Source organism: Schistocerca nitens, chromosome 2 (genome assembly GCF_023898315.1).
Source record: "Schistocerca nitens isolate TAMUIC-IGC-003100 chromosome 2, iqSchNite1.1, whole genome shotgun sequence".
Taxonomy (NCBI): domain Eukaryota; kingdom Metazoa; phylum Arthropoda; class Insecta; order Orthoptera; family Acrididae; genus Schistocerca; species Schistocerca nitens.
In genome coordinates this window covers 1023765314-1023790647 of record NC_064615.1, presented here as the reverse complement: position 1 = coordinate 1023790647, position 25334 = coordinate 1023765314, and the positions used below count along the sequence as shown (strand labels likewise).

Sequence of the window (25334 nt, the reverse complement as noted above, 5' to 3'; positions counted from 1 at the left end):
TACGCACAACGACTCTCCAATAAGAATGAGACGACGAACACGAAATTGCAGTGGCTGTGTTGTGAAGCAGTATGATGTAATGTTCCTACGGACAGGCACACATGTCGCAAGTCCTAAGGGACATTACGTTGTACTTCTGAGTAACACAGGCCCTGCACTTTCGTATTTATCGCCCGATACCGGGCCTGCCACTTACGAGGGTCACTCCAAAAGAAAAGCACACTATTTTTTTTAAAGCCATCTTTTATTCTACATGTTTGAAAGTATTACAGTGTGTAGATACATCCTTTAGGAACAATATTTTCATTTCTCCACATAATTTCCATCCTTCTCGACTGCCTTACGCCATCTTGGAACCAGCGCCTGTATACCCACACAGTAAAATTCTGGACCAACCTGTTGGAGTCACTGTTTGTCAGTGTGCACAGGGGAGTCATCATCTTCAAACCTTGTTCCACGAAGAGAGTCTTTCAGTTTACCAAAGAGATGATAGTCACATGGAGCCAGGTCAGGACTGCAAAGCGGGTGTTTCGATGTTGTCCATCCGAGTTCTGTGATCGCTTCCGCGGTTTTTTGACTGACATGTGGCCGTGCATTGTCGTGCAACAGCAAAACATCCTGCTTTTGCCGATGTGGTCGAACACGACTCAGTCGAGCTTTAAGTTTCTTTAGTGTCGTCACATATGCATCAGAATTTATGGTGGCTCCACTTGCTATGATGTCCACAAGCAAGAGTCCTCCGGAATCGAAAAACACCGTATCCGCAACTTTTCCAGCAGAAGGTGTGGTTTAATTTTTTTTTTCCTTGGGTGAATTTGCATGATGCCACTCCACTGATTGCCTCTTCGTCTCTGGTGAAAAATGATGGAGCCATGTTTCATCACCTGTCACAATTCTTCCAAGAAATTCATCTCCACCATTCTCGTACTGTTCCAAAAGTTCGCTGCATACCGTTTTTCTTGTTTCTTTGTGAGCCACTGTCAACATCCTGGGAACCCACCTGGCACAAACCTTTTTTTAACGCCAACACTTCCAGTATTCTGCAAACACTTCCTTCCCCTATCCCAACGTAGCGTGACAATTCGTTCACTGTGATGCGTCTGTCAGCAGTCACCAATTCGCTAACTCTCTGCACATTGTCTGGAGTGTGTGCAGTACGAGGCCTGCCGCTGCGAGGACAATCCTCAATATTGCCGTGCCCTCTTTAATCATATAACCTGCTTGCCCACCGAATAACTGAACTGCGATCGACAGCAACATCTCCATACACCTTTTTCAACCTCTTGTGGATGTTTCCCACTGTCTCGTTTTCACAGCGCAGGAATTCTATGACAGCACGTTGCTTCTGACGAACGTCAAGTGTAGCAGACATCCTGAAGACACGCTGTGACGGCGCCACTAACAGGAACAGGTTGAACTAAGTTTGAAAACAAGCGGGAAGGATGTATCTACACACTGTAAAACTTTCACACATGCAGAATGAAAACTGTAGTTTTACAAAAATAGTGTGCATTTCTTTCGGAGTGACCCTCGTAGAAACATGATGTCTCCCCTGTACGGGAATAGTGTTAATGGGATGTACGAGTGCGGGTACGATACATGATGGACAAAATATGGGAGTCTGCGGTTGGCCGTGAGTTGTGCACGGATAGCCGAAGCACTTAAGGCAATTGCTTGCGTAAAGCGGGAAATCCGGCTTCGAGTCCCGGCCCAGCAAAAATTTTCGCGGTCATCATTCAATTATACAGCTGGAGGTGTTTCATATTCGCAAATGCGAATATGTTTCATGCCTTTCACCTCTTGAATAAGGTCGTCTCTTTGGCATCTTTATCATTTATCACTGACCGGAGAAATTCAACAGTTTCAGAAGAGAAATACCCGGGGTAGAAACCACGAGGCCATTACAAAGTGGCTAAATAACTCCCAGAGAATCGTTTCAAGGACAGCGTACAGCGTTACACGAAGGACTGCCGCGCGGAGTGGCCACGCGGTTTGAGGCGCCTTGTCACGGATTGCGCGCCTCCTTTCGCTAGAGGTTGAAACACGTATGTTCGTAGCAGCGATGGCGAGGCATGACAGAATCTCTGACCAGAGAGTTATTTATCGTTGCTAGTCTGCGCTTGACCGCGCGAGAGTTCAGTTCTGTTGCGAGTCAGTTGTTGTACGTAGCGAGTCGCGAGAGCATGTAGTTTTAGTTCGAGAGTAGTAACGCATGCGGGATGACATAGTCTGTGGTAGTAGCGCGCGCGAGATAGTCGGAGTTGTGTGTGAGGAGTCGGCGGGCGTCGACATGGGTCTCTGGTCAAGGTTCGGGATGAGGTATATTTTTAAATAAAGTAATGAAGCAGCATTGCGCACATCTGATAATGTAATGTATGTTAACTGTAATTAATTTGTTCAAGAATTGGCCCAATAATAATTTTGTTTTCAAACCAATCTTTTTTAAGAAAATAATCATTACAATTGAAACAATATTTCCTTTGCTTTTCCTCCCAGAATCAATTTATCAGGTTGATTATTGCACAGGGCCTAAGGTCAGCGCAGATGACCTTATAAAATTTAGCAGGTTGATCTTAACGTTAATTTTGTAGGGACTTAACATTTTTTCACATTTTTATTATCATTGAGTTTTATTACTGTGGGAAGCTAACATTTGGGTCTATTTGCAATTTTTATTCAGTTCTTTTCATTTTCATATTTTTGTGGGAAGGTTACACTTAGCACGATGTCAATTCTCATTTAAATATTTTCTTTTTCATTTTTGTGGGAAGGTTACAAGGTTCGAGTCCTCCCTCGGGCATGTGTGTGTGTGTGTGTGTGTGTGTGTGTGTGTGTGTGTGTGTGTGTGTGTGTTGTTGTTGTTAGTATAAGTTAGTTTAAGTAGTGTGTAAGTCTAGGGACCGATGACCTCAGCAGTTTGGTCCCTTAGGAATTCACTCACACACACACACATACACACATACGAAGGACTGCTCTCAAAATTCGGAGAACCTACAGCCACAGTCAATTCCCAGAATACATTGCTCTTTCCTACAATTAAATCCAACAAACAGCTCAGGGATAAAATTAGGGACATCAAAGGATACACAAGGGGGAATGGGGTGGGCAAACAATGGTAGTGACAAGTGTTCCCCGCTACGACTGCTAATGTGACAATGTAAATATAGCGGAAGGCCACGCATATGATTCCCTAGTTAACAGCTGGGAACTACTTAATGTTTTCTCGCGTTCTAAGTGATGCAACATTTTAGAAAAGGCGACACGGCCTACTGCACCATTTTCAAGTGGTGTCTCTCTATGAAATGCGTCAATGCATCGTGCCTTTGAAAAAAAACGCTGCCCTCGTGTCAACTATGATTAAATTTGACATGTGTACAATAAGGCAGAAGTCTTCCTCACATATATAGAAAAATGTAACACTTATGAAATAACTGCTGTCGAAACGATATCACTGCATAGGGAATTTCCGCAGGTGAGACAGATGGAGACAAGGTGGAAATTATTTGTGCATATGACATGGCTTCGATGGCAATTATTAAATGAAGTGCTAAGGTCTTTTACAAAAACGACGGAGACTCTATAAATATGAGATACATAAACAGGGTTGATATGCATCAATACACGTTTCTTTTAGGAGGCTACTATCCTCATATCATGGAGAGCTACCATGTGAAAATGACGTCGTTGTTGTTGTTGTGGTCTTCAGTCCTGAGACTGGTTTGATGCAGCTCTCCATGCTACTCTATCCTGTGCAAGCTTCTTCATCTCCCAGTACCTACTGCAACCTACATCCTTCTGAATCTGCTTAGTGTATTGATCTCTTGGTCTCCCTCTACGATTTTTACCCTCCACGCTGCCCTCCAATGCTAAATTTGTGATCCCTTGATGCCTCAAAACATGTCCTACCAACCGATCCCTTGTTCTGGTCAAGTTGTGCCACAAACTTCTCCCCAATCCTATTAAATACCTCCTCATTAGTTACGTGATCTACCCACCTTATCTTCAGCATTCTTCTGTAGCACCACATTTCGAAAGCTTCTATTCTCTTCTTGTCCAAACTGGTTATCGTCCATGTTTCACTTCCATACATGGCTACACTCCATACAAATACTTGAAGAAACGACTTCCTGACACTTAAATCTATACTCGATGTTAACAAATTTCTCTTCTTCAGAAACGCTTTCCTTGCCATTGCCAGTCTACATTTTATATCCTCTCTACTTCGACCATCATCAGTTATTTTACTCCCTAAATAGCAAAACTCCTTTACTACTTTAAGTGTCTCATTTCCTAATCTAATCCCCTCAGCATCACCAGATTTAATTTGACTACATTCCATTATCCTCGTATTGCTTTTGATGATGTTCATCTTATATCCTCCTTTCAAGACACTGTCCATTCCGTTCAACTGCTCTTCCAAGTCCTTTGCTGTCTCTGACAGAATTACAATGTCATGGGCGAACCTCAAAGTTTTTACTTCTTCTCCATGAATTTTAATACCTACTCCAAATTTTTCTTTTGTTTCCTTTACTGCTTGCTCAATATACAGATTGAATAACATCGGGGAGAGGCTACAACCCCGTCTCACTCCTTTCCCAACCACTGCTTCCCTTTCATGCCCCTCGACTCTTATAACTGCCATCTGGTTTCTGTACAAATTGTAAATAGCCTTTCGCTCCCTGTATTTTACCCCTGCCACCTTCAGAATTTGAAAGAGAGTATTCCAGTTAACGTTGTCAAAAGGTTTCTCTAAGTCTACAAATGCCAGAAACGTAGGTTTGCCTTTTCTTAATCTTTCTTCTAAGATAAGTCGTAAGGTTAGTATTGCCTCACGTGTTCCAACATTTCTACGGAATCCAAACTGATCTTCCCCGAGGTCCGCTTCTACCAGTTTTTCCATTCGTCTGTAAAGAATTCGCGTTAGTATTTTGCAGCTGTGACTTATTAAACTGATAGTTCGGTAATTTTCACATCTGTCAACACATGCTTTCTTTGGGATTGGAATTATTATATTCTTCTCGAAGTCTGTGGGTATTTCGCCTGTCTCATACATCTTGCTCACCAGATGGTAGAGTTTTGTCATGACTGGCTCTCCCAAGGCCATCAGTAGTTCTAATGGAATGTTGTCTACTCCCGGGGCCTTGTTTCGACTCAGGTCTTTCAGTGCTCTGTCAAACTCTTCACGCAGTATCTTATCTCCCATTTCAGCTTCATTTACATCCTCTTCCATTTCCATAATACTGTCCTCAAGTACATCGCCCTTGTATAAACCCTCTATATACTCCTTCCACCTTTCTGCTTTCCCTTCTTTGCTTAGAACTGGGTTTCCATCTGAGCTCTTGATGTTCATACAAGTGGTTCTCTTATCTCCAAAGGTCTCTTTAATTTTCCTGTAGGCAGTATCTATCTTACCCCTAGTGAGAAAAGCCTCTACATCCTTACATTTGTCCTCTAGCCATCCCTGCTTAGCCATTTTGCACTTCCTGTCGATCTCATTTTTGAGACGTTTGTATTCCTTTTTGCCTGCTTCATTTACTGCATTTTTATATTTTCTCCTTTCATCAATTAAATTCAATATTTCTTCTGTTACGTAAGTGGCCGAAATCGAGATCTTGGTGAACAAATACATTTAATAACGGTTAATATGGAAAAGTTATTCTTTGTAAAATGAAAACTAATCTTTCATCAGTGTGTATGTGAGATTGATAATTTGTGACAAAAATACATGCTCGACTATCAATTTACTTAAGCGAACATTTTCCTGTGATCATGTTACGTCAAATATTTATTTTTTATATTATTTCAGCAATTGTTATCTGTTTATATAAACAACAGTTCCTGTCGTTGACATTCGTAAATACGTTCTGACACTGAGTGATGTTGCGTCTCTATTGGCGAGAGAGCAAATACAACCTCTGTGAGATGCAAAAATGCGCGGTTAACCACCTCTCGGCTCAACAATGACGATTACGGTTGCATGTGTGAGCGCGTGTCAGCCCAGTAGTAGTTAGAGGAACCCACTGTCTCGGCACCGTCGCCAGTTGTGAAATTGTGAGCTCCCATTCTTGCTTCCTTACTTCGTTGATAACTTACCCTCTCTTTATCGATTATGGATTAATTAGCACTATACGAGTATAAGCTGTGTTGACTTCACTAAGCACAACAGACAGAGATTTCGCTGCTTTGTTCTGCCCGAATGTTAACTTACAGTACAAAAGCTATGTTACGCGATTCGAATAGAATTTCTGTCCATTATTGTTGTTATTGTTATTATTATTATTGTTATTTACACTTTGTCCAAAAGGCGACTGTAGTATTTAGTACACTACTTGGGTACCTTTCGACTACTTCCTCTGATCGACAGTTCACGACCGGCCAACCACTGCTGCGCTGGAGCGCACTCTAAATCAAGCCGACATAAAACTAATTGTTGAGCCCAGAGATGCTTAGCTGCGCATTGTCGCTCCTTACAGACGCCGTATTTGTTCTCGCATCGATCGAGATGCAGCGACCGTGACGTTGCAATGAGGAATCTGAGTTAGTGTAGAAAGAGGGAGAGGGTGTGGAGAGGCGGCATTACAGCTACTCACATGACCACCTATTTGACATCCAGTGCTTTTTGTTTCTACACATTAAGAAGTTAACCTGTACTCATCCATATCTTCCTGGATCTTTGGTAATGTGATGAAAGCTGGGTGCCTTGCCTTATGGCATAGCCTCTGTCTTTTCTTCTCCCTTGGAATCCAGCAAAGAGCTTTTTCAGTCCATCTACCGATCTACCGTCCATTTGGCTGGCGCCATCCTTCTGCCTGGCTACGAGTCATTTTCATCACGGCCACAGCTTCTTCTTCGAAGGTAGGAGGCGAGATACTGGCAGAAGTAAAGCTGTGAGTAGCGGTCGTGAGTCGTGCTTCGGTAGCTCAGATGGTAGAGCACTTGCCCGCGAAAGGCAAAGGTCCCGAGTTCGAGTCTCGGTCGGGCACACAGTTTTAATCTGCCAGGAAGTTTCATATCAGCACACACTCCGCTGCAGAGTGAAAATCTCATTCTGGAAGCTTCTTCTTCCTCTTCCTCCTCTTCCTCCACCACCACTTTGACAGTTGTGATTTGTTGAGCGAGCATAACAATCCGTTACTTTTCTGCTGAGGAGTAATCAAATGGTTCAAATGGCTCTGAGCACTATGGGACTTAAGATCTATGGTCATCAGTCCCCTAGAGCTTAGAACTACTTAAACCTAACTAACCTAAGGGCATCACACAACACCCAGTCATCACGAGGCAGAGAAAATCCCTGACCCCGCCGGGAATCGAACCCGGGAACCCGGGCGTGGGAAGCGAGAACGCCACCGCACGACCACGAGCTGCGGACGAGGAGTAATCCCTAGTGGCATAGATGATACCATTTCCAGCCTTCTGCTACACAAGGAAACCAGTATGACGGCGGCAACTTCACTTCAGAGTTCAGTGTGTTCTCGTAATGACGTTCAGTAAATACAGAGCTGTTTCACAGCAAACAGACGCCTCACTTGCATCAGTGCAGATAACAGTTTCAGATAAAAGAACAAAGAATGGGCTGTATCAGCTTTTTAAGCTAGCTAGCCTGCTTAAGAAACACAGAAGACAGCTACACAGTGTGTTAAGTGGATGTTCACGCAAGAGCTGCTACTTAGTTGGATGTTATGTAGTGACGTACACTGCACGGAAGCACTTGGATAATGGGAATAGTGCTGAGATCACCAATTGTTAGCTCAATGAGCTTCCAAGGAGCGGCAACACTCTAAAAATTCATATCAGCTAATTAAACCTGTTCCTCTTATGTCTGTGAGTGAAATCTTATGTGACTTAACTGCTAAGGTCATCAGTCCCTAAGCTTACACACTACTTAACCTAAATGATCCTAAGGACAAACACGCACACACATGCCCGAGGGAGGACTCGAACCTCCGCCGTGATCAGCCGCACAGTTCACGACTGCAGCCCCTTTGACCGCTCGGCTAATCCCGCGCGGCTCTAATGTCTGTACACCCTCTCCAAATTTACCGGGGATTCTACGAAATGCCGTTGAGCTTCCTAAGCCAATGCGAGGGAAATCCTGACATCCACTTCTCGGTGGTGGAGGAAGCGGTTGACGGATGCAAGAAGCGAGAGTGGCGGGAGATAAGGGGACGCTCCTTTACCAAGGCTACTGCCCCCTAGAAGGGCTCAAGAGTGGATACTTCCTTGTCCTCGAAATGGGGAAACTGTTCCTAAGGCGGATGACCTAGCACTGTCGAAGGTACGAGATGGGGAAGACCAGAGGGACACTGCTCCACAAGAGATCCGGTGGGTACACCTTGCTTTGCAGCAATGGAGAAGAACTTCTGATATACAATCTTTGGACTGTGATTTAAGAACAAGAATGCTTGTAAAATAGATAAATCCATCCCCAAACCGAATTTTGGTTTGAACACTACTAGACTTTACTGGGCATGATCCTATTGACGGTAATGTGGACCGTAGCCAACTTGTGGCGGTGGCTGTCCCCTGTCTTCGAGGTCCCCGTGACTTCGACAAGATAACGAATGACCGCATGTTGCCTGTGTTGTCCCCACCTACCTCCCTAAGACGGTGTTCGACTGTTTCCCGGGTCACCCGTTCTCGAGAGACCTGCACCTAACTCCACCCACTAAGCTGTGGCATAGTGTTGACGCAGCATGAAGTAACGTACTCGTATAAATGTTATCCATTCTCAGTTCAACTCCATGCCTTGCCAGGTTACAGCTATTGTTGATGACTGTAGTGGCAGCTAAAAAATGGTTCAAATGGTCCTGAGCACTATGGAACTTAACATCTGTGGTCATCAGTCCCCTAGAACTTAGAACTATTTAAACCTAACTAACCTAAGGACATCACACACATCCATGCCCGAGGCAGGATTCGAACCTGCGACCGTAGCAGTCTAGTGGCAGCTCTGTGTACTAAAATTCGCATATGTACCTCAAGACATCTATAAATTAAAAAACGGATTATTCCTGTTTTTCTGTATACGATACAAAAATAAGATACTTAACCTGTTTTAATGCTTTTTTTGTTAGTTTTCCAAAAAAATGTATACACAGGGTAATTCCGTGATGATGCTGCAGACTTTCGGGGATGGTGAAGAAAGGTAAATGTATCAGTTTAAGGGACCCTGGTCCAGAAACGACCGAGTCTAAAATTGTAAGCGAAAATCGTTCCGATACCTCTCACAATGGAATAAGTGTACTGGCGCTGTTGTTGCTGAGATTGTGGGGTAGGTAGCTCCCAGATGCGGTGGTATGGACCATAACAAGGAAAAAAGTGCAGTAAACATGGGATCTACTATTCATACCTTTAAGAACTATGAGCACTTTTTCATCTTCGCTACTGTGAAATGTCGCTTCTACTGAAAAAGTGCCTGTACCTCTTCAGGTATGCATTTTAGAACCCACGTTTGCAAGACGTTTTCCTTGTTTTGGTTCTTGTACCATCTCTGAAAGTGGTCTACCGTACAACCTTGCCGGCCGCTGTGGCCGAGCGGTTCTACGCGCTTCAGTCTCGAGCCGCGGGACCACTATGGTCGCAGCTTCGAATCCTGCCTCGGGCATGGATATGTGTGTTGTCCTTAGGTTAGTTAGGTTTAAGTAGTTCTAAGTTCTAGGGGACTGATGACAGCAGTTAAGTCCCATAGTGCTCAGAGCCATTTGAACCTACAACCTTAGTAAAGTTTGTAATTCTTTCTTTCTTTCTTTTGCTTGTGCCTTTTGCCGCAGTTAGGCAGGGTCGGCATGGTTAATCGGATTTGGTAACGTTAGTGGAAGGGGTGGCCGGATACCCTTCCTGCTGCCACCCTGTACCCCCCGGGGCGGAATTAGTGTACCGCAACTGTCTGCCAGTAGTGTAATCCATGGAATAGTACGAAATTGTTCAAATGTCTGCGAGCCGTGTAACTGAGGCGGGATGTGGGGACCAGCCCGGTGTTCACCCAGGAGGATGTGGAAAACCGCCTAAAAACTACATTCAGGCTGGCCAGCACACCGGCCGTCGTCGTTAATCCGCCAGGCGGATTCGACCCGGGGCCGGCGCAGCAGCAGCACGTTAGCGCTCTCGGCTAACCTGGTGGATCTTAGTAAAGTTTGTAAATATCAGCCCGAAATAACCGTATCTCTGAAAGTTCAATCTACACTTGACAGGGTGGGCGTGGCAAAAGGGTACCATGTAAACATAAACTAAAACGTGGCTTAGTATTGACATATCCACAGTTTTCAGGGTGTCTAGGCTCATCTTTGACACTCCCAATAAGCTGTAAGTCCAGATTTCGTTAAATGCAACAACAGAAGCGTCGGGTAATTTTCTGAATGAAACTGAACTATGTAGGTCTTCCAGAAGGATCGATATGTACAAAAGATCATTTGCCTCTCTCTTTATGTCTCAGAAAGGCACGTGCCCTGTTAAATACACATATAACTGAGAGTTTCTTCGTGTGCACGCGCAATTAATCAGATGGCCATTGTCAAATGCAATGGATAAGCCAAATGGTGCTACAATTTTGTCATACACAAATGTTTCTCCCGCTACAAAGTTTAAAAGGTGCTACTGAAAGAAAAAGAGGTCTTCAAGTGTCATTGTAGCATACAGCTATCGAAATTTGATCCAGATAAACTGAACTGAATAGTGAAACTTCCTGGCAGATTAAAACTGCGCGCCGGGCCGAGACTCGAACTCGGGACCTTTGCCTTTCGCGGGCAAGTGTTCTGCCAACTGAGCTACAAGGTTCGCAGGAGAGCTTCTGTAAAGTTTGGAAGGTAGGAGGCAAGGTACTGGCGGAACTAAAGATGTGGGGACGGGGCGTGAGTCGTGCTTGGGTAGCTCAGTTGGCAGAGCACTTGCCTGCGAAAGGCAAGGTCCCGAGTTCGAGTTTCGGCCCGGCACACAGTTTTAATCTGCCAGGAAGTTTCATATCAGCACACACTCCGCTGCAGAGTGAAAAATCTCATTCTGAACTGATTAGTGCTTGGCTGTATTCAGTTCCTAACGACTCGATGAAAACGGAACGTTATAAAAAATGTTCAAATGTGTGTGAAATCTTATGGGACTTAACTGCTAAGGTCATCAGTCCCTAAGCTTACACACTACTTAACCTAAAAGGACGAACACAAACACCCGTGCCCGAGGGAGGACTCGAACCTCCGCCGGGACCGGCCGCACAGACTATGACTGCTGCGCCTTTGACCGCTCGGCTAATCCCGCGCGGCCGGAACGTTATATATGACATAATACAGAGCTACTACTGAGTTTCACCACGCAACACTTTCTAGGTACACGTGTAGACGTGTGCTAAGTCGGATCCAAAGGTATTTTACAAGTCCCTTATTCATGGGGGGAAATGTACCAATAAAGCGGAAAATCAAACTCATAACTGTTTCCCTAATGACGTTGGTCAACCATAACTGGCTGAACACAGACATATATGGGGAAAACAAATTACTGCTTGCACATAAGTTAACGACATACGCCAAGCAGATTCTAAAGAAGGAAACCTGTGCGCGTCGGCGTTCTCTCGTTTGCACGGCCAACACGACGCGACGCAACGCTCCCCCCGAGAGCAGCTTTCTCCGCTTTTTTCTCGTCTCGTACCGGTCCATCTGACGGCCACTTTCACTCTGGCCGAGACCTCTAAGGCCGTGGAACTTCCGAAGAGGCCCGCGACTCACCTTGCTCGGCAGCGGCGTGTTGCTGCGGCGACCGCATCGCGCGCCTGCGCACCAACTTCCAGAGCCGGAGCGCGCCTGCGCAGTAAGGACGGCGCACTGGCGCTCTCTCCGAAGCGCTCGCTACGACGTACGTCCGCCCGCGGCGCACTCCCCAAGCAGACTGCACTGGTCAGAGCAAACGGCGCGGCGCCGCGTCGCGTGGCGGGCAGCGCTCTCTGTCATAATATCTTTGGCACTGGCTGGCGCGCGAGACAGGAAGTCCGCGCGCGCCTTCGGGTCGGCCAGCTTCCTGCTATTGTAGCGGCCACTAGAGCCCCACTGTGCGCTCATTCTCGCCAACTTGTTGCACCGTAACAATTCTGGAACCTGAGGAAGTGTACCGTCCACGCTCGAAACACGTAATGAGGCACGACAGGAAGCTTACCTGAGCAATTCCAACCCAGACTCGTTTGCGATTTCGTCACCAAAGTTACAATGAACACTGCAAGGCAAAACCATTATTGTTGTTGTTGCTGTTGTGGTCTTCAGTCCTGAGACTGGTTTGATGCAGCTCTCCATGCTACTCTATCCTGAGCAAGTTTCTTCATCTCCCAGTACCTACTGCGGCCTACATCCTTCTGAGTCTGCTTAGTGTATTCATCTCTTGGTCTCCCTCTACGATTTTTACCCTCCACGCTGCCCTCCAATACTAAATTGGTGATCCCTCGATGTCTCAGAACGTGTCCTACCAACCGATCCCTTCTTCTAGTCAAGTTGTGCCACAAGCTCCTCTTCTCCCCAATTCTATTCAATATCTCATCATTAGTTATGTGATCTACCCATCTAATCTTCAGCATTCTTCTGTAGCACCACATTTCGAAAGCTTCTATTCTCTTCTTGTCTAAACTATTTATCGTCCATGTTTCACTTCCATACATGGCTACACTCCATACAAATACTTTCAGAAACGCCTTCCTGACACTTAAATCCATACTCGATGTTAACAAATTTCTCTTCTTCAGAAACGCTTTCCTTGCCATTGCCAGTGTACATTTTATATCCTCTCTACTTCGACCATCAGCAGTTATTTTGCTCCCCAAATAGCAAAACCTTTGACAAAGTCACATTTCTTTCGGCACTTATTTCTACCGTGATTTTTTTAAAGCCTACTGCGGGCTCCCGCTCCATCTCGTTATTGTCCGTTGGTCTTCCGAAAAGAGCGAGCGAACTAAGTAGCGAGGTTATCCGTGAACTAGTTCGCGTAGTTCGCCTGTGGGAGTGCTCTTCCGAACTAGTTCGTTCGCGAACTACACAAGAATAGTCAGTTCCAGTTTACATATCACGTACTCCGCAAACCAGGGTCAAGTGCAGACAGACAAACAGACAGAATGAGAATGTATTGACACATCGAAGTTTCGAGTCAGTTCATGAACCATGCACTATGTTTACATGGAGCTCCCAAAACCGGATTTCGTAAATCGATTACAGTTGCTCCTTTAAGCAAAAATGGTTCAAATGGGTCTGAGCACTATGGGACTTAACTTCTGAGGTCATCAGTCCCCTAGAACTTAGAACTACTTAAACCTAACTAACCTAAGGACATCACACACATCCATGCCCGAGGCTGGATTCGAACCCGCGACCGTAGCAGTCGCGCGGTTCCAGACTGTAGCGCCTAGAACCGCTCGGCCACAGCGGCCGGCGCTCCTTTAAGCATTTCAGTATTGATTCTGAAAATGCGGAACTATATGTGGTATTTCAACAGTCGATATTCGCTCCAATGCAAATGTGTGACTCTTTTTTTAAACTTGTGTGTGTTGTCGGGGACCTATTTTAAGACGAGAGAGGACTAGTAAGCGCACTTGCTTGTCTACAAACGCGTGTGATTAGCGGTTTCCTATCCCCGACAGTGAATTCACCTTTATGTTGATTCACAGTTTAGCCATGTGGCACGATGTTTCCGTACAGCACCTGAAATTTCGCTACACTTCGCGGATGGAGGACATGCTAAACAACGTTCCAAAGTTTCTAGCACACCTGCTTATAAGTATATTCTGCAGGTGCATCATCCAAAGTACACACACTTAACACACTTCTGTATAGCAGCGCGGAGTGGCCGCTTGGTTCGAGGCGCCATGTCACGGATTGCGCGGCCCCTCCCACGGGAGGTTATAGTCCTCCCTCGGGCATGGGTGTGTGTTTTGCTCTTACCGTAAGTTAGTTTACGTTAGTTTAAGTAGTGTGTAAGTCTAGGGACCGATGACCTCAGTAGTTTGGTCCCTTAGGAATTCATGCTTCCTTGAACATTTGTATTGTCATGCTATGTTTTTTTTTCTTTTTTTTTAGAAACAAATGTTTCAGCTAATATGGACTAAGTGACTTTCTGTGCAGTAACGGAGAAGTAGAGACATTAGATTGAGCATACGTTCTCTACCTGTAATATTTAATTTGACAGAAACAGCCACCCCTTGTGCTCACTGAACCAGTCAGTGGAACGCCACATGTGTGTGACAAAAAAAAAAAACACACACACACACACCAGAATCGCAAAAGCGATAATTGGCCGGTCTAGCAAAATAGGTTCAGGCCTTAACATGTAAACATGACAGCGATAAACTGTTTTCGGAATTTGGTTTTCACCTTCCGGAAGTCGTGTCGCGTGTAAACGTAGTAACGTTTATGTACCTGGCTCGGTAAATGGAGGATGGCCAGTATCCATATATCGCAAAATCTTTAAACTGCGTGAGTACTATCGATGCTAAAGATGTGTTGCATGTAAAATATCGATATCTTCAGTCTATCGGATTTTTGAAATTTGAAAAACTAGATTTTTTTAAAAAAAAGTGTAGTTAGGTGTGAAACGGAAAACTCTTATCATTAAAATTTTTTGTGTGAGAGATCTGTCGTTGTTGATTTTTCAAAGACGTACATCATGAAGTTTGATTGATTGAAAAACATGTCGAATTTTTCGTTGCTTTTGAGTTACAGAAATTTTGCTGACTTGGTAACGACAACGAACAAGCACTACTAAGGTATCAGACAGAAAATAGGCATTGTTTGATAGAACACAACCTGAGGAACAAAGGATCGTTAATTTGATAATGCTGATAATAGAGAATTGTATGGGAGTAAAATTTCTAGAGACCAAGGCTTGAATCCGGTACATAAAGGTTCAAATGGATGTAAGTTGTAATGGTTGTGCCGAGACGACGAGACATGAGCGCAATTGACAAGCGTGGAGAATTGCATCAAACCAGTCTCCAGATACCATACATTAGGGTTTCTTCCTGTTTCAATAGCGCATGGAGCGCGTGAAGAATGCTTAAATGCGCTATAATTTGTCTAATCTAGCTTTCATTCTTAGTACGCAAGCGATATGTATGTGGCTTAAATATATACCTTGTTTCTTCCCTTTGTAAGTAGGCTTCTGTGGAGTAATTGGCGTCTATCTTTATGCAACGCTCCCCCGTGCGTCAAACGAACTTGTCGCCATTCGCACTGCCGTTCTTTGTATACATTCAGTAACGACTTACTTGGTATGGGCAGAGCCGGTTTAAGGCCCAAGCGACGCGTAACACAACAAATAGCGAAAACCGACACGGTTGAAAGTCCAAGAAGGGAAAGGAGGGGCGTCAAACGTTAAGTCGCTTCTGTGGAAAAATATTTTCGAACTGGCCCTGGGTGTGGGTGCGGCACACTTGTTGAGTATTGTGAGATGAGCCACACGAGTATTTTGTTGCCAATATCCTTTGTAGACAAAGTCAATTTTCCAAGTATGCCACCAATAAACACATGTCCGCCCACCTTAGCAATGATGGTGTGTGAAAATTCCATTTCATATAACCAAAAACTGTTGCCTCCAGGTATTTGTATGAGCTGATTTATTCCAGTAATGACGCACTAATATATTAGTCACAGCATAATATTTTCTACGTTCGTCAAGAACAATTTTAGTTTCAACGAGAGGGAGTGTGGGTCCTGAAAAGGGAATGCTGAACGTAATTATTAGCTGTCGACTAAAAAATTCAGCCAAATAAGCCCATACAAAGTAATTAAATCAACGTGTTTTACCATTACACAGTACTGAAACACAGACGTTTTTTATTGTTTATGTTGCGTGTCCACAGGTAATAGTCTAAACAACGTGCGCATAAATGCAGCCCAGGCAAAGAGAATGTTTTGTTCCTACACACAGCAAACCGTCACGTCGCCGCCTCAAAAATTTGGAAATTTGTGGTAAGGACTATGGGACCAAACTGATGAGGTCATCGGTCCCAAGGCTTACTCCCTAATTAATCTAACTTAACCTTACTTACGCTAAGGACAACACACACACTCATACCCGAGGGAGGTCTCGAACCTCCAACGGATGGAGCGCACGATCCGCGACAAGGCGCCTGAGACCTCACGGCAACCACGCGAGGATTGGCGCCTCAGACCCAAGCGATCACCACCTAGTTGAACAGGGGGGAGGGGAAGGGAGCGTGGGCGGACGGGCGCGAAGATTTCTACCAGGACTGTATAGAAATGTATGCACCGCATAGGCTGACTACCGACTCTGTGTCCCGTATGACTTTTGGCCACCCAGTGTAAATCTGGATGGTCGGATGGGGATTCGAACCGTCGTCCTCCCGAATGTGAGTCCAGAGTCTTGACCACTGCGCCAGTTCACCTGGTCCAAGGATAATTTGGGCAGACATGTGAAGGCGTCCAAGACGAAAACAGCAGCTTCGAACTAATCGCATTGAGAAAACACAGCTCCAGTTTTGTACTGTCAGTTATCACACCTCCCCTTTGCTGCTAGTATACTAACAAACTTCCAACTTCCTAGGAGTGTATTTGATGAAGACTTCAGTTGGAAAAACCATATCGTAGACCTCCTGAAACGTTTACATTTGGCTATTTATCCCATAAGAATAATACTGTCAAATTTGCAGGTTTGAAAATTAGGAAGTTAACTTTTTTGCTTAGTTCCGTTCACTGATGTCTTACGGGGTAACTCCTCATTTATTCAAAAAGTATTCGTTGCACAAACATGTAATAAAGTAATTAGAATTTGTGTGGAGTTCACACATTACGTCTTGGCGAGCTCTCTTTAAGCAGCTGGGAATATTAACCACTGCCTCACAGCACATTTATCCACTTTTGAAATTTATTGTCAAGAATCTGTCAGTGTTTCAGAGAGAGCAATTCACTAGTACAACACAAGAAGGAAAAATGATATGCATTACCCCATAACTAATCATAAAGGGGTGCAATACGCAGCTATCAAATTTTTTGACACACTACGAATGTAAGTGAAGTGTCTGGCGGATAGCAGAAGTGTTTTCGGATGTTGATTAGCTATGTTTTTCCTTAAAAACAACTTCAATACCACTACGAAATTAATGAATGGAAATAGTCATTTATACAGAAAAAACATGGAAGTGGCCAACGTGTAGCAATCTAAATACATTTTTAGCCTCTTCTGTGTCTTTTCAGATGACATGTTCCACATCAGAACGTTTATCGTGAATATGGTCTATGGAACATGAACCTAAGTAACTAACAATGTGCTTCGATTAACAGACAAGCTTTGTGCCAGCGCTGATACAGTCGCTATAATGAAACTTCCTAAGGAGACAGCGACTATCGTATAACAGGTGTAAAAAGATACAAAGGGTTATAGACGGGGAGACGCTCAAGGAAACGCCTCTGGGTATCAAAGAGAATACGCGAAGCCTTCAAGAACTACCGCAGCAGAATGTTACTGTAAGACGCTTCACGAAATCCAACGAAACTCTGGTAATTTATGGCGTCAGAGTGAGCGCCCAGAAATTCATGGACGACGTCCAAATGTTGTGCAGAAAATGGAAACAACCACTCTGCTTGAAACCTCCCCTTAGAAAAATTTATGAATTACTGTGCTGGTAAACCCCTTACGTTACTTGATTTTCAAACAGCTGAGCAAAACTGAACGTACTCAGACATTTCTCTCTTTACTTATTCTGATCATCACTAAAGTCCGCATCTCGTGGTCGTGCGGTAGCGTTCTCGCTTCCCACGCCCGGGTTCCCGGGTTCGATTCCCGGCGGGGTCAGGGATTTTCTCTGCCTCGTGATGACTGGGTGTTGTGTGCTGTCCTTAGGTTAGTTAGGTTTAAGTAGTTCTAAGTTCTTGGGGACTGCTGACCATAGATGTTAAGTCCCATAGAGCTCAGAGCCAGCCATCATCACTAAACTGACACACAATATTTTTAGGGCAACGCAATCTGACTTTCAATAATCTCTACAAATGAATGGCCCTCACTAACAATAACCTATACCTTTCACAAATCACTTACCTCACAAAAATCGTCGTTACTCGAATTACTGCAATACAGCGAGCGCCAATACTGCCAGCTAAATAACGGATTCTAACTGCTGAAGGCACTAACTACTGATAGTCATAGTTAGCAAATGAAAGATTTTGATAGAGAACAAACAATACATTTAACTTAATAGTGTTCAAAAGACATTTTATATATATATATATATATATATATATATATATATATATATATATTTTCCAAATTTCGCTTTTCTGACGGACACACGTCCAGATCGTCCGCTCTCAAAACTCTGCCATCTCTCTTACCACATCCACCACTGCTGGCGGCTCACCTCCAACTGCGCAACGCTACAATAGCGAATATTCCAACAATGCCAACCAGCCACAGACTGCACACAGCACAGCCAGTGATTTTCATACGGAGCGCTACGTGGCGTTACCAACATAAAAACCTAAACAGCCTACTTGCATAAAAACCTAAACAGCCTACTTATATGCTGAATACGCGGAAGCACATCGTTAATCAGTGACGCTAACAAAACCTGAGAGATCGTATTACTCCCGCAGATGGCCAGCCGTCAATATTCGCACCGAAAGTGACGCGTGCAGACGTGCTCTGGTTCCTGAACTACTGCTGAGGATTCCCCGAAAAATGCGACTTCCTTCTCTCTTACCTAACGCTCGACCACATACGAGACATCACTGTTGGTTTCCATTCATCTGCCAATGGGGCCTCCCGGGCAACAATGCCATACGATCATTTCCAACAGACTGCACAGCCGTCTCGTTTCCTACGGTGACGCGTATTAAATTACTTGTTTTCCTTAAACCTTTGTCACTTTCCGTCTTGTTGGTGTAGCGTCGGTTCTTCGGAATGCCGAGTTCACGGCTTCTTTCGCCTGTGGCCTTAAATGTCGGTTTGAAAAACGTCGTTCCAGGGAGTGATCAATAATACAACATCGTTTATACTGAACGCCTCAAATCTTCATGGAATATGAATGATAGAACATCCAAAACCAGAGAAATTTACGATAAGGAATGTACGAGGGCTGCTGAAAAGATAATGCCACCGCATTTTTTATGTTAAGACCCTTAAAGGTTTTGAAAGTAGTAACAAACGCTATTAACTTTCTACATCTCTATTCTTCATGTATTCTTTACAGGCGAATGGAAAAACTGGTACAAGCCGACCTCGGGGAGCATCAATTTGGATTCCGTAGAAATATTGGAACACGTGAGGCAATACTTACCTTACGACTTACCTTAGAAGATAGATTAAGGAAAGGCAACCCTACGTTTCTAGCATTTGTAGACTTAGAGAAAGCTTTTGACAATGTTGAATGAAATACTCTCTTTCAGATTTTGAAGGTGGCAGGGGTAAAAGACAGGGAGCGAAAGGCTATTTACAACTTGTACAGAAACCAGATGGCAGTTATAAGAGTCGAGGGGCATGAAAGGGAAGCAGTGGGTGGGACGGGATTGAGACAGGGTTGTAGCCTCTTCCCGATGTTATTCAATCTGTATATTGAGCAAGTAGTAAAGGAAACAAAAGAAAATTCGGAGTAGGTATTAAAATCCATGGAGAAGAAATAAAAACTTTGAGGTTCGCCGATGACATTGTAATTCTATCAGAGACAGCAAAGGACTTGGAAGAGCAGTTGAACGGAGTGGACAGTGTCTTGAAAGGAGGGTATAAGATGAACATCAACAAAAGCAAAACGAGGATAATGGAATGTAGTCGAATTAAGTCAGGTGATGCTAAGGGAATCAGATTAGGAAATGAGACACTTAAAGTAGTAAAGGAGTTTTGCTATTAGGGGAGCAAAATAACTGATGATGGTCGAAGTAGAGAAGATATAAAATGTAAACTGGCAAAACACAGACACTAAACTTATTACAGTGAACAGAGACGTCAATGAACGAACGGACAGATCATAACTTTGCGAAAATAAAGAAAGTAAAAATTTCACTCGAGGGAAGACTTGACCCAAGGACCTCTTGTTTCGCAGCTGTTCACGCTAACCACGGGACCACGGCACTCCTGATCCAACATTATCCTTGTATTGCTTATGTTCCACATGGACTACTCAGTTTGCATATTTTGCTTTTTTTTTCATAGTTCCACACAACTTCTTCCTGTTTTCTCGATTGATCTGTGTTCAGTTTTTCAAGGCCTATCCACTGTGCCAGCTTATAACTAAATCTGAGAGGGGGTGCGATGGGGAGGTTCCCTCGTCAGGTATATGCATGAGTGTTAAAGAAATTTTGCATAGTAGCGAGATCAGTGCCCTGCGAACGCGTTTTTCCGGCGACGGGACACATCCTTAATGAACGAAGAACACTGTTACCAACGAACGAAGTTTCCAAATTAATGTTTTTACATAATAATATGTAAATTTTTATAATATTTCACTTGAAAATTAGAAGACATTATTTAAAGAATGATAATGCAAAGCACAAAAAGTATGCTTTAGAATACGATCTCACTCAGGGGTCATAGTTACTTTTTTCTATGTCTAATTGTTTGGCAACAAATTATAAGTGTTTCTTCTGTTAATGATAAAGGTATTATTGTTTGTGCCATGTAGTACTTAACCTGTACCTAAAGCAGAAATATTTTTTGTTGGTTATTTCCAAAACTTTAAAAAAGTCGATTATTTATGAAAGTGTATTTTTATTCACATAAAAACGCAGTTAGTGTATTCTGTAAGTAATATTCCTACAATGAACTAATAAATAAATATATTTTAAAATTAAAGTACTACGAGTGCACTGTATGTAAAGTAGTTCACTACCCCATTTTACCCATTTGTGTAAATAACTGGTTTATTTGCCCTTTAATTACTGTAATAATACAGGCATTGTCAACACTGGTCATTATTTAAAAGTCTAGCATAACGAAAAAAGAGCGTGTGCAGTAGCGGTAGCAAAGCGAGCGAACTGTCTTTCTGGAAATCGAGATGGGAGCTAACGAACTAAAAGAGCGACCTAGTTCGCGACGGAACTGCGAACTCAACTGAACGTTCCCAGTCGCGAACTATTATGCGCAAGACTACAACTGACCGTGATCGAAGTGAAGCACACAGCTTTGTTGATTCACGTGCGTGACTCACCTCGGGTCGGGGTGCCACGAAGCGCCTTCTCACGGAGTAGACTAGCGTTCAATGTCAGTGCGGTGGTGACTCAGTGCGCGGCACACGCGAAACAAGCAGGTCGCGACGCACGGGGAAACAACACTCGCGGCGGCTAGTGCCTCGATGACGTAAACAAGGCAGACACATGGCCGCCACAGCACGACTTCCTCCGCCGACTGCCGCGATAGCAACAGGTGGATGCTGGCAGAGGCGAAGCCGCTGCTAGCGCGCTCGGTTCAGACGCCGGGGTTCTCGCTACGATAGCATCGGCGACAGGAGGGGTGATGCCTGGACGGCGGCTGCGGAGCTACTGGGCGGCCCGGCCCGGCAGTGGAGGAGACGCGGCCGGAAGCGGCGACCCCTGATAACGCCGCCCTCCTCCCCAGCAGCCGCAACCCCAGCCGCGGCGCGGCCGACCCTCGCACATCAGAAGACGCGGCGGCCGGCCGCTGACGCCTTCTCACTGCTCATCCGGCCGCGCCGACTCGTTCCTTCTTTGTCAGCTGCCACCGCTGTTGACGCAATGCGGCTTCCTGCCTACACCGCAGCGCGCGCCCGCGCTGCGGAATTCTCTGTCCGCTGGCCTCTCAGGCTGCGCGAATAATACCACCCGTTCTTCTGCTCGCTTCGTTCCTTTCCTTGCGTGATATTACACCATCACATTTCTTTGACGGAGAAATACGATCAAATATTCGTCAGATTTCTTCGACAAAGATCTTTCTTCACGAGACCCAGAAAATATTATATACAGGCTCCCAGGTAGATGCTATTTTCCTTGACTTCCGGAAGGCGTTCGATACAGTTCCACACTGTCGCCTGATAAACAAAGTAAGAGCCTAAGGAGTATCAGACCAGCCGTGTGGCTGGATTGAAGAGTTTTCAGCAAACAGAACACAGCATGTTTGTAAGACGTCGTGGTCTCCTGACCTTCATTGCTAACACATTCCACCCTCACAATCATATTCCGCACATCAAGGCGCTTCATTCATACCCAAACTCGATTAGATAAAGTCAATGTTGTATGAATTCATGTAAACGATATACAAATAACAAGTAAGCGCACCGTGGTTGAAATACTCGAGGCTGGCGTACACACATACATTCCAGACACGACGGTCACAGGAGCTTTTAGTTCGAGAGAGGTAGACCACACACCGGGACGCCGGTCCCTTCAGAGGAAGACCCAGCCTATGTCGGCCTGTGACCACCCGTGGAGCGGACAGCGTGGGCCCGAGTGAAAAGGGGGAATGACCCCGTGTTCTGCTTAAAAGCAAATTCCGCAACATTGTGTGGGAGCAGCCAGCCTACGCATTCTTTACACATAGCAATTTCAGAGATTTTCACAGGGAGACAGCAAACGCCAAACCCCAGTGCTACAGGTTTCCAGATTGGTCGCCTTAAACGAAATGTCATTCTCCCGTTTTAGAAGAGCAATGCTGATGCAGACGATATTTCTGACTCCTTGAGCTGAAGGAATAATGGAAGAGACCGAAAGATATACCCCTTCACGTCTGGCGTGGAGAGGCGCCGTTCCGTTGTCGCTCTTGGAGCGACGAACAAGTCTCTCCTCAGTACTTCACTGGGAGAGCACCTCTGTTGAGAGCGAATCGAAGGGCCACTCTCTATATCGAGTCCTTGCGATTAAGCGTTGTTCACTGTGTTGGCCGAAACACTTATTGTGCGGTGTGAACGGACAGAGTTGTAGTTAAACGCCTGCGAGCGAATTTTGAGTGGCATCGCGGTGGACTGGTTATCTGACCGGTGTACCACGCCAATAGTTAGACTAGGGGCGAACAGGAATCCTTGACTTCATCAAGGCGTAGGGAGAGTTTGATTGGCGAAGGTCAATCCAGATAGAACGAGAGTTATCTTATTTGTCAACAGCAAGCGGCGCAGACAGCAGTCATCGCAGCTTACGGTATTGTGCGCTACAGCTATTGCGAGCCCCTTATTTCCTCCACAACAGTACACTTCACTGAATTTCACAAGCGACATCCTCGACCGTACCTAGCAACATTCTGAAAGATAATTATTCAAGTTGAGTAGGCGCGCCCCTCAGCCATTCTGCCAAGTCAACAACCATCTTACACTGTGTATAGAAATTTCATTAGCGAATCCTATCCTTGAGAGGTAACGTCACATTCCGAAAAGAACCAGGATATAACTTGTTCAATTCATAACTAAAAGTGCCATTGTGATTTCTCAGAATTTTTGCAAAATAAATAATAACTTTCGTTAGTTTCGTGTTTTTCTTACACTAACTAGCACTACTCCAGTACCCAAGTATCCCACTAGTTACGTAAGAAATTTTGTGAATTTTTGTGTCATTTCCTTACAGCGGACGACTCCAGAAGATATTTATTGCTGAAAGTTTTTCAGGCAGTTCTCTTTAGAACGTTAGGTGCGTCTGCCTGACTTCTGTAGTAGAGTGGGGGTGGAAATTGCATCTTGCAGGAGCCACGGGATAAAGTGTACATCTCAGATTAATCCGTTGTGCGAAATAACAGATCAACCCCACACCTCAGATGTTGTTCTCAATGGAGAGACGTCTACAGACGCTAAAGTAACCTCTGACGTGCCACAGTGGAGTGTTATGGGACCATTGCTTTTCACAATATATATAAATGACCTAGTAGACAGTGTCGGAAGTTCCATGCGGCTTTTCGCGGATGATGCTGTAGTATACAAAGTTGCAGCATTAGAAAATTGCAGCGAAATGCAGGAAGATCTGCAGCGGATAGGCACTTGGTGCAGGGAGTGGCAACTGACCCTTAACATAGACAAATGTAATGTATTGCGAATACATAGAAAGAAGGATCTTTTATTGTATGATTATATGATAGAAGGAACAAACACTGGATCCAGTTACTTCTGTAAAATATCTGGGAGTATGCGTGCGGAACGATTTGAAGTGGAATGATCATATAAAATTAATTGTTGGTAAGGCAGGTGCCAGGTTGAGATTCATTGGGAGAGTCCTTAGTAAATGTAGTCCATCAACAAAGGAGGTGGCTTACAAAACACTCGTTCGACCTATACTTGAGTATTGCTCATCAGTGCGGGATCCGTACCAGGTCGGGTTGACAGAGGAGATAAATGGTTCAAATGGCTCTGAGTGCTATGGAACTTAACATCTGTGGTCATAAGTCCCCTAGAACTTAGAATTACTTAAACCTAACTGACCTAAGGACATCACACACATCCATGCCCGAGGCAGGATTCGAACCTGCGACCGCAGCAGTCGCGTGGTTCCGGACTGAGCGCCTTTAACCGCTCGGCCACCGCGGCCGGCGACAGAGGAGATAGAGAAGATCCAAAGCAGAGCGGCGCGTTTCGTCACAGGGTTATTTGGTAAGCGTGATAGCGTTACGGAGATGTTTAGCAAACTCAAGTGGAAGACTGCAAGAGAGGCGCTCTGCATCGCGGTGTAGCTTGCTGTCCAGGTATCGAGAGGGTGCGTTTCTGGATGAGGTATCGAATATATTGCTTCCCCTACTTATACATCCCGAGGAGATCACGAATGTAAAATTAGAGAGATTCGAGCGCGCACGGAGGCTTTCCGGCAGTCGTTCTTCCCGCGAGCCATACGCGACTGCAACAGGAAAGGGAGGTAATGACAGTGGCACGTAAAGTGCCCTCCGCCACACACCGTTGGGTGGCTTGCGGAGTATAAATGTAGATGTAAATGTAGATCTTTGGCGTGGCTCTTAAAGCGGGTGCTAGACTTTCGTCATATTTTCGTCAAATTTCAAGATGGCTCACAACTACTTGTTGTAATGCGCTGCAGCTGCTTGTACCACGATTTCATTGTGTGTGCATTTGGAATAAAAGCGGCGGAAAAAAGGAAACATACTTGGATGAAGCCTTGGGTGTTACTTCGAGATACCAAAAACATTCAGGAAAATTTGTTACGAGAGCTGCAAGTGCAGGACGTCAGGCTTTATACAAATTGCTTACGAACGGGTGAGAGTGAATTTCAGTATTTGTTTTAGTTACGAGGCTTCTCATATTACGAAGTAGAATTCTCACTTGATAAATGCTATATGTGCAGTTGTAGCACTCGGATACGACAAGGCACATTAACCACAAATAATTCCAGAAACGTGTGAAGCGATGTATAAAGCACTGAAAGGGGAATTTCTGAAGGTAAATACACTATATGGGCAATAAGAACTATTTTTATTTCTGAACAATTTAATTT

General features: G+C 44.6%; 1 protein-coding gene across 4 annotated transcripts in view; it reads right to left on the bottom strand.

Annotated features, from left to right (window-relative positions):
- The window catches only part of LOC126237369 (phosphoinositide 3-kinase adapter protein 1), a 534739-nt gene that overhangs the window by 116379 nt on the left and 393026 nt on the right, over positions 1–25334 (bottom strand). For 2 of the 4 annotated variants that reach the window (XM_049947448.1, XM_049947449.1), the window contains exon 1: positions 11712–11858. The exons of 1 other annotated variant lie outside the window; for it this stretch is intronic. In XM_049947448.1, the coding sequence (XP_049803405.1) occupies positions 11712–11748 (37 nt within the window). In that variant the 5' untranslated portion in view covers positions 11749–11858. Of the gene's footprint in view, positions 1–11711; positions 11859–21112; positions 21408–25334 lie in introns of those variants that run through there. One more of the 4 variants, XM_049947451.1, reaches the window with a different exon arrangement.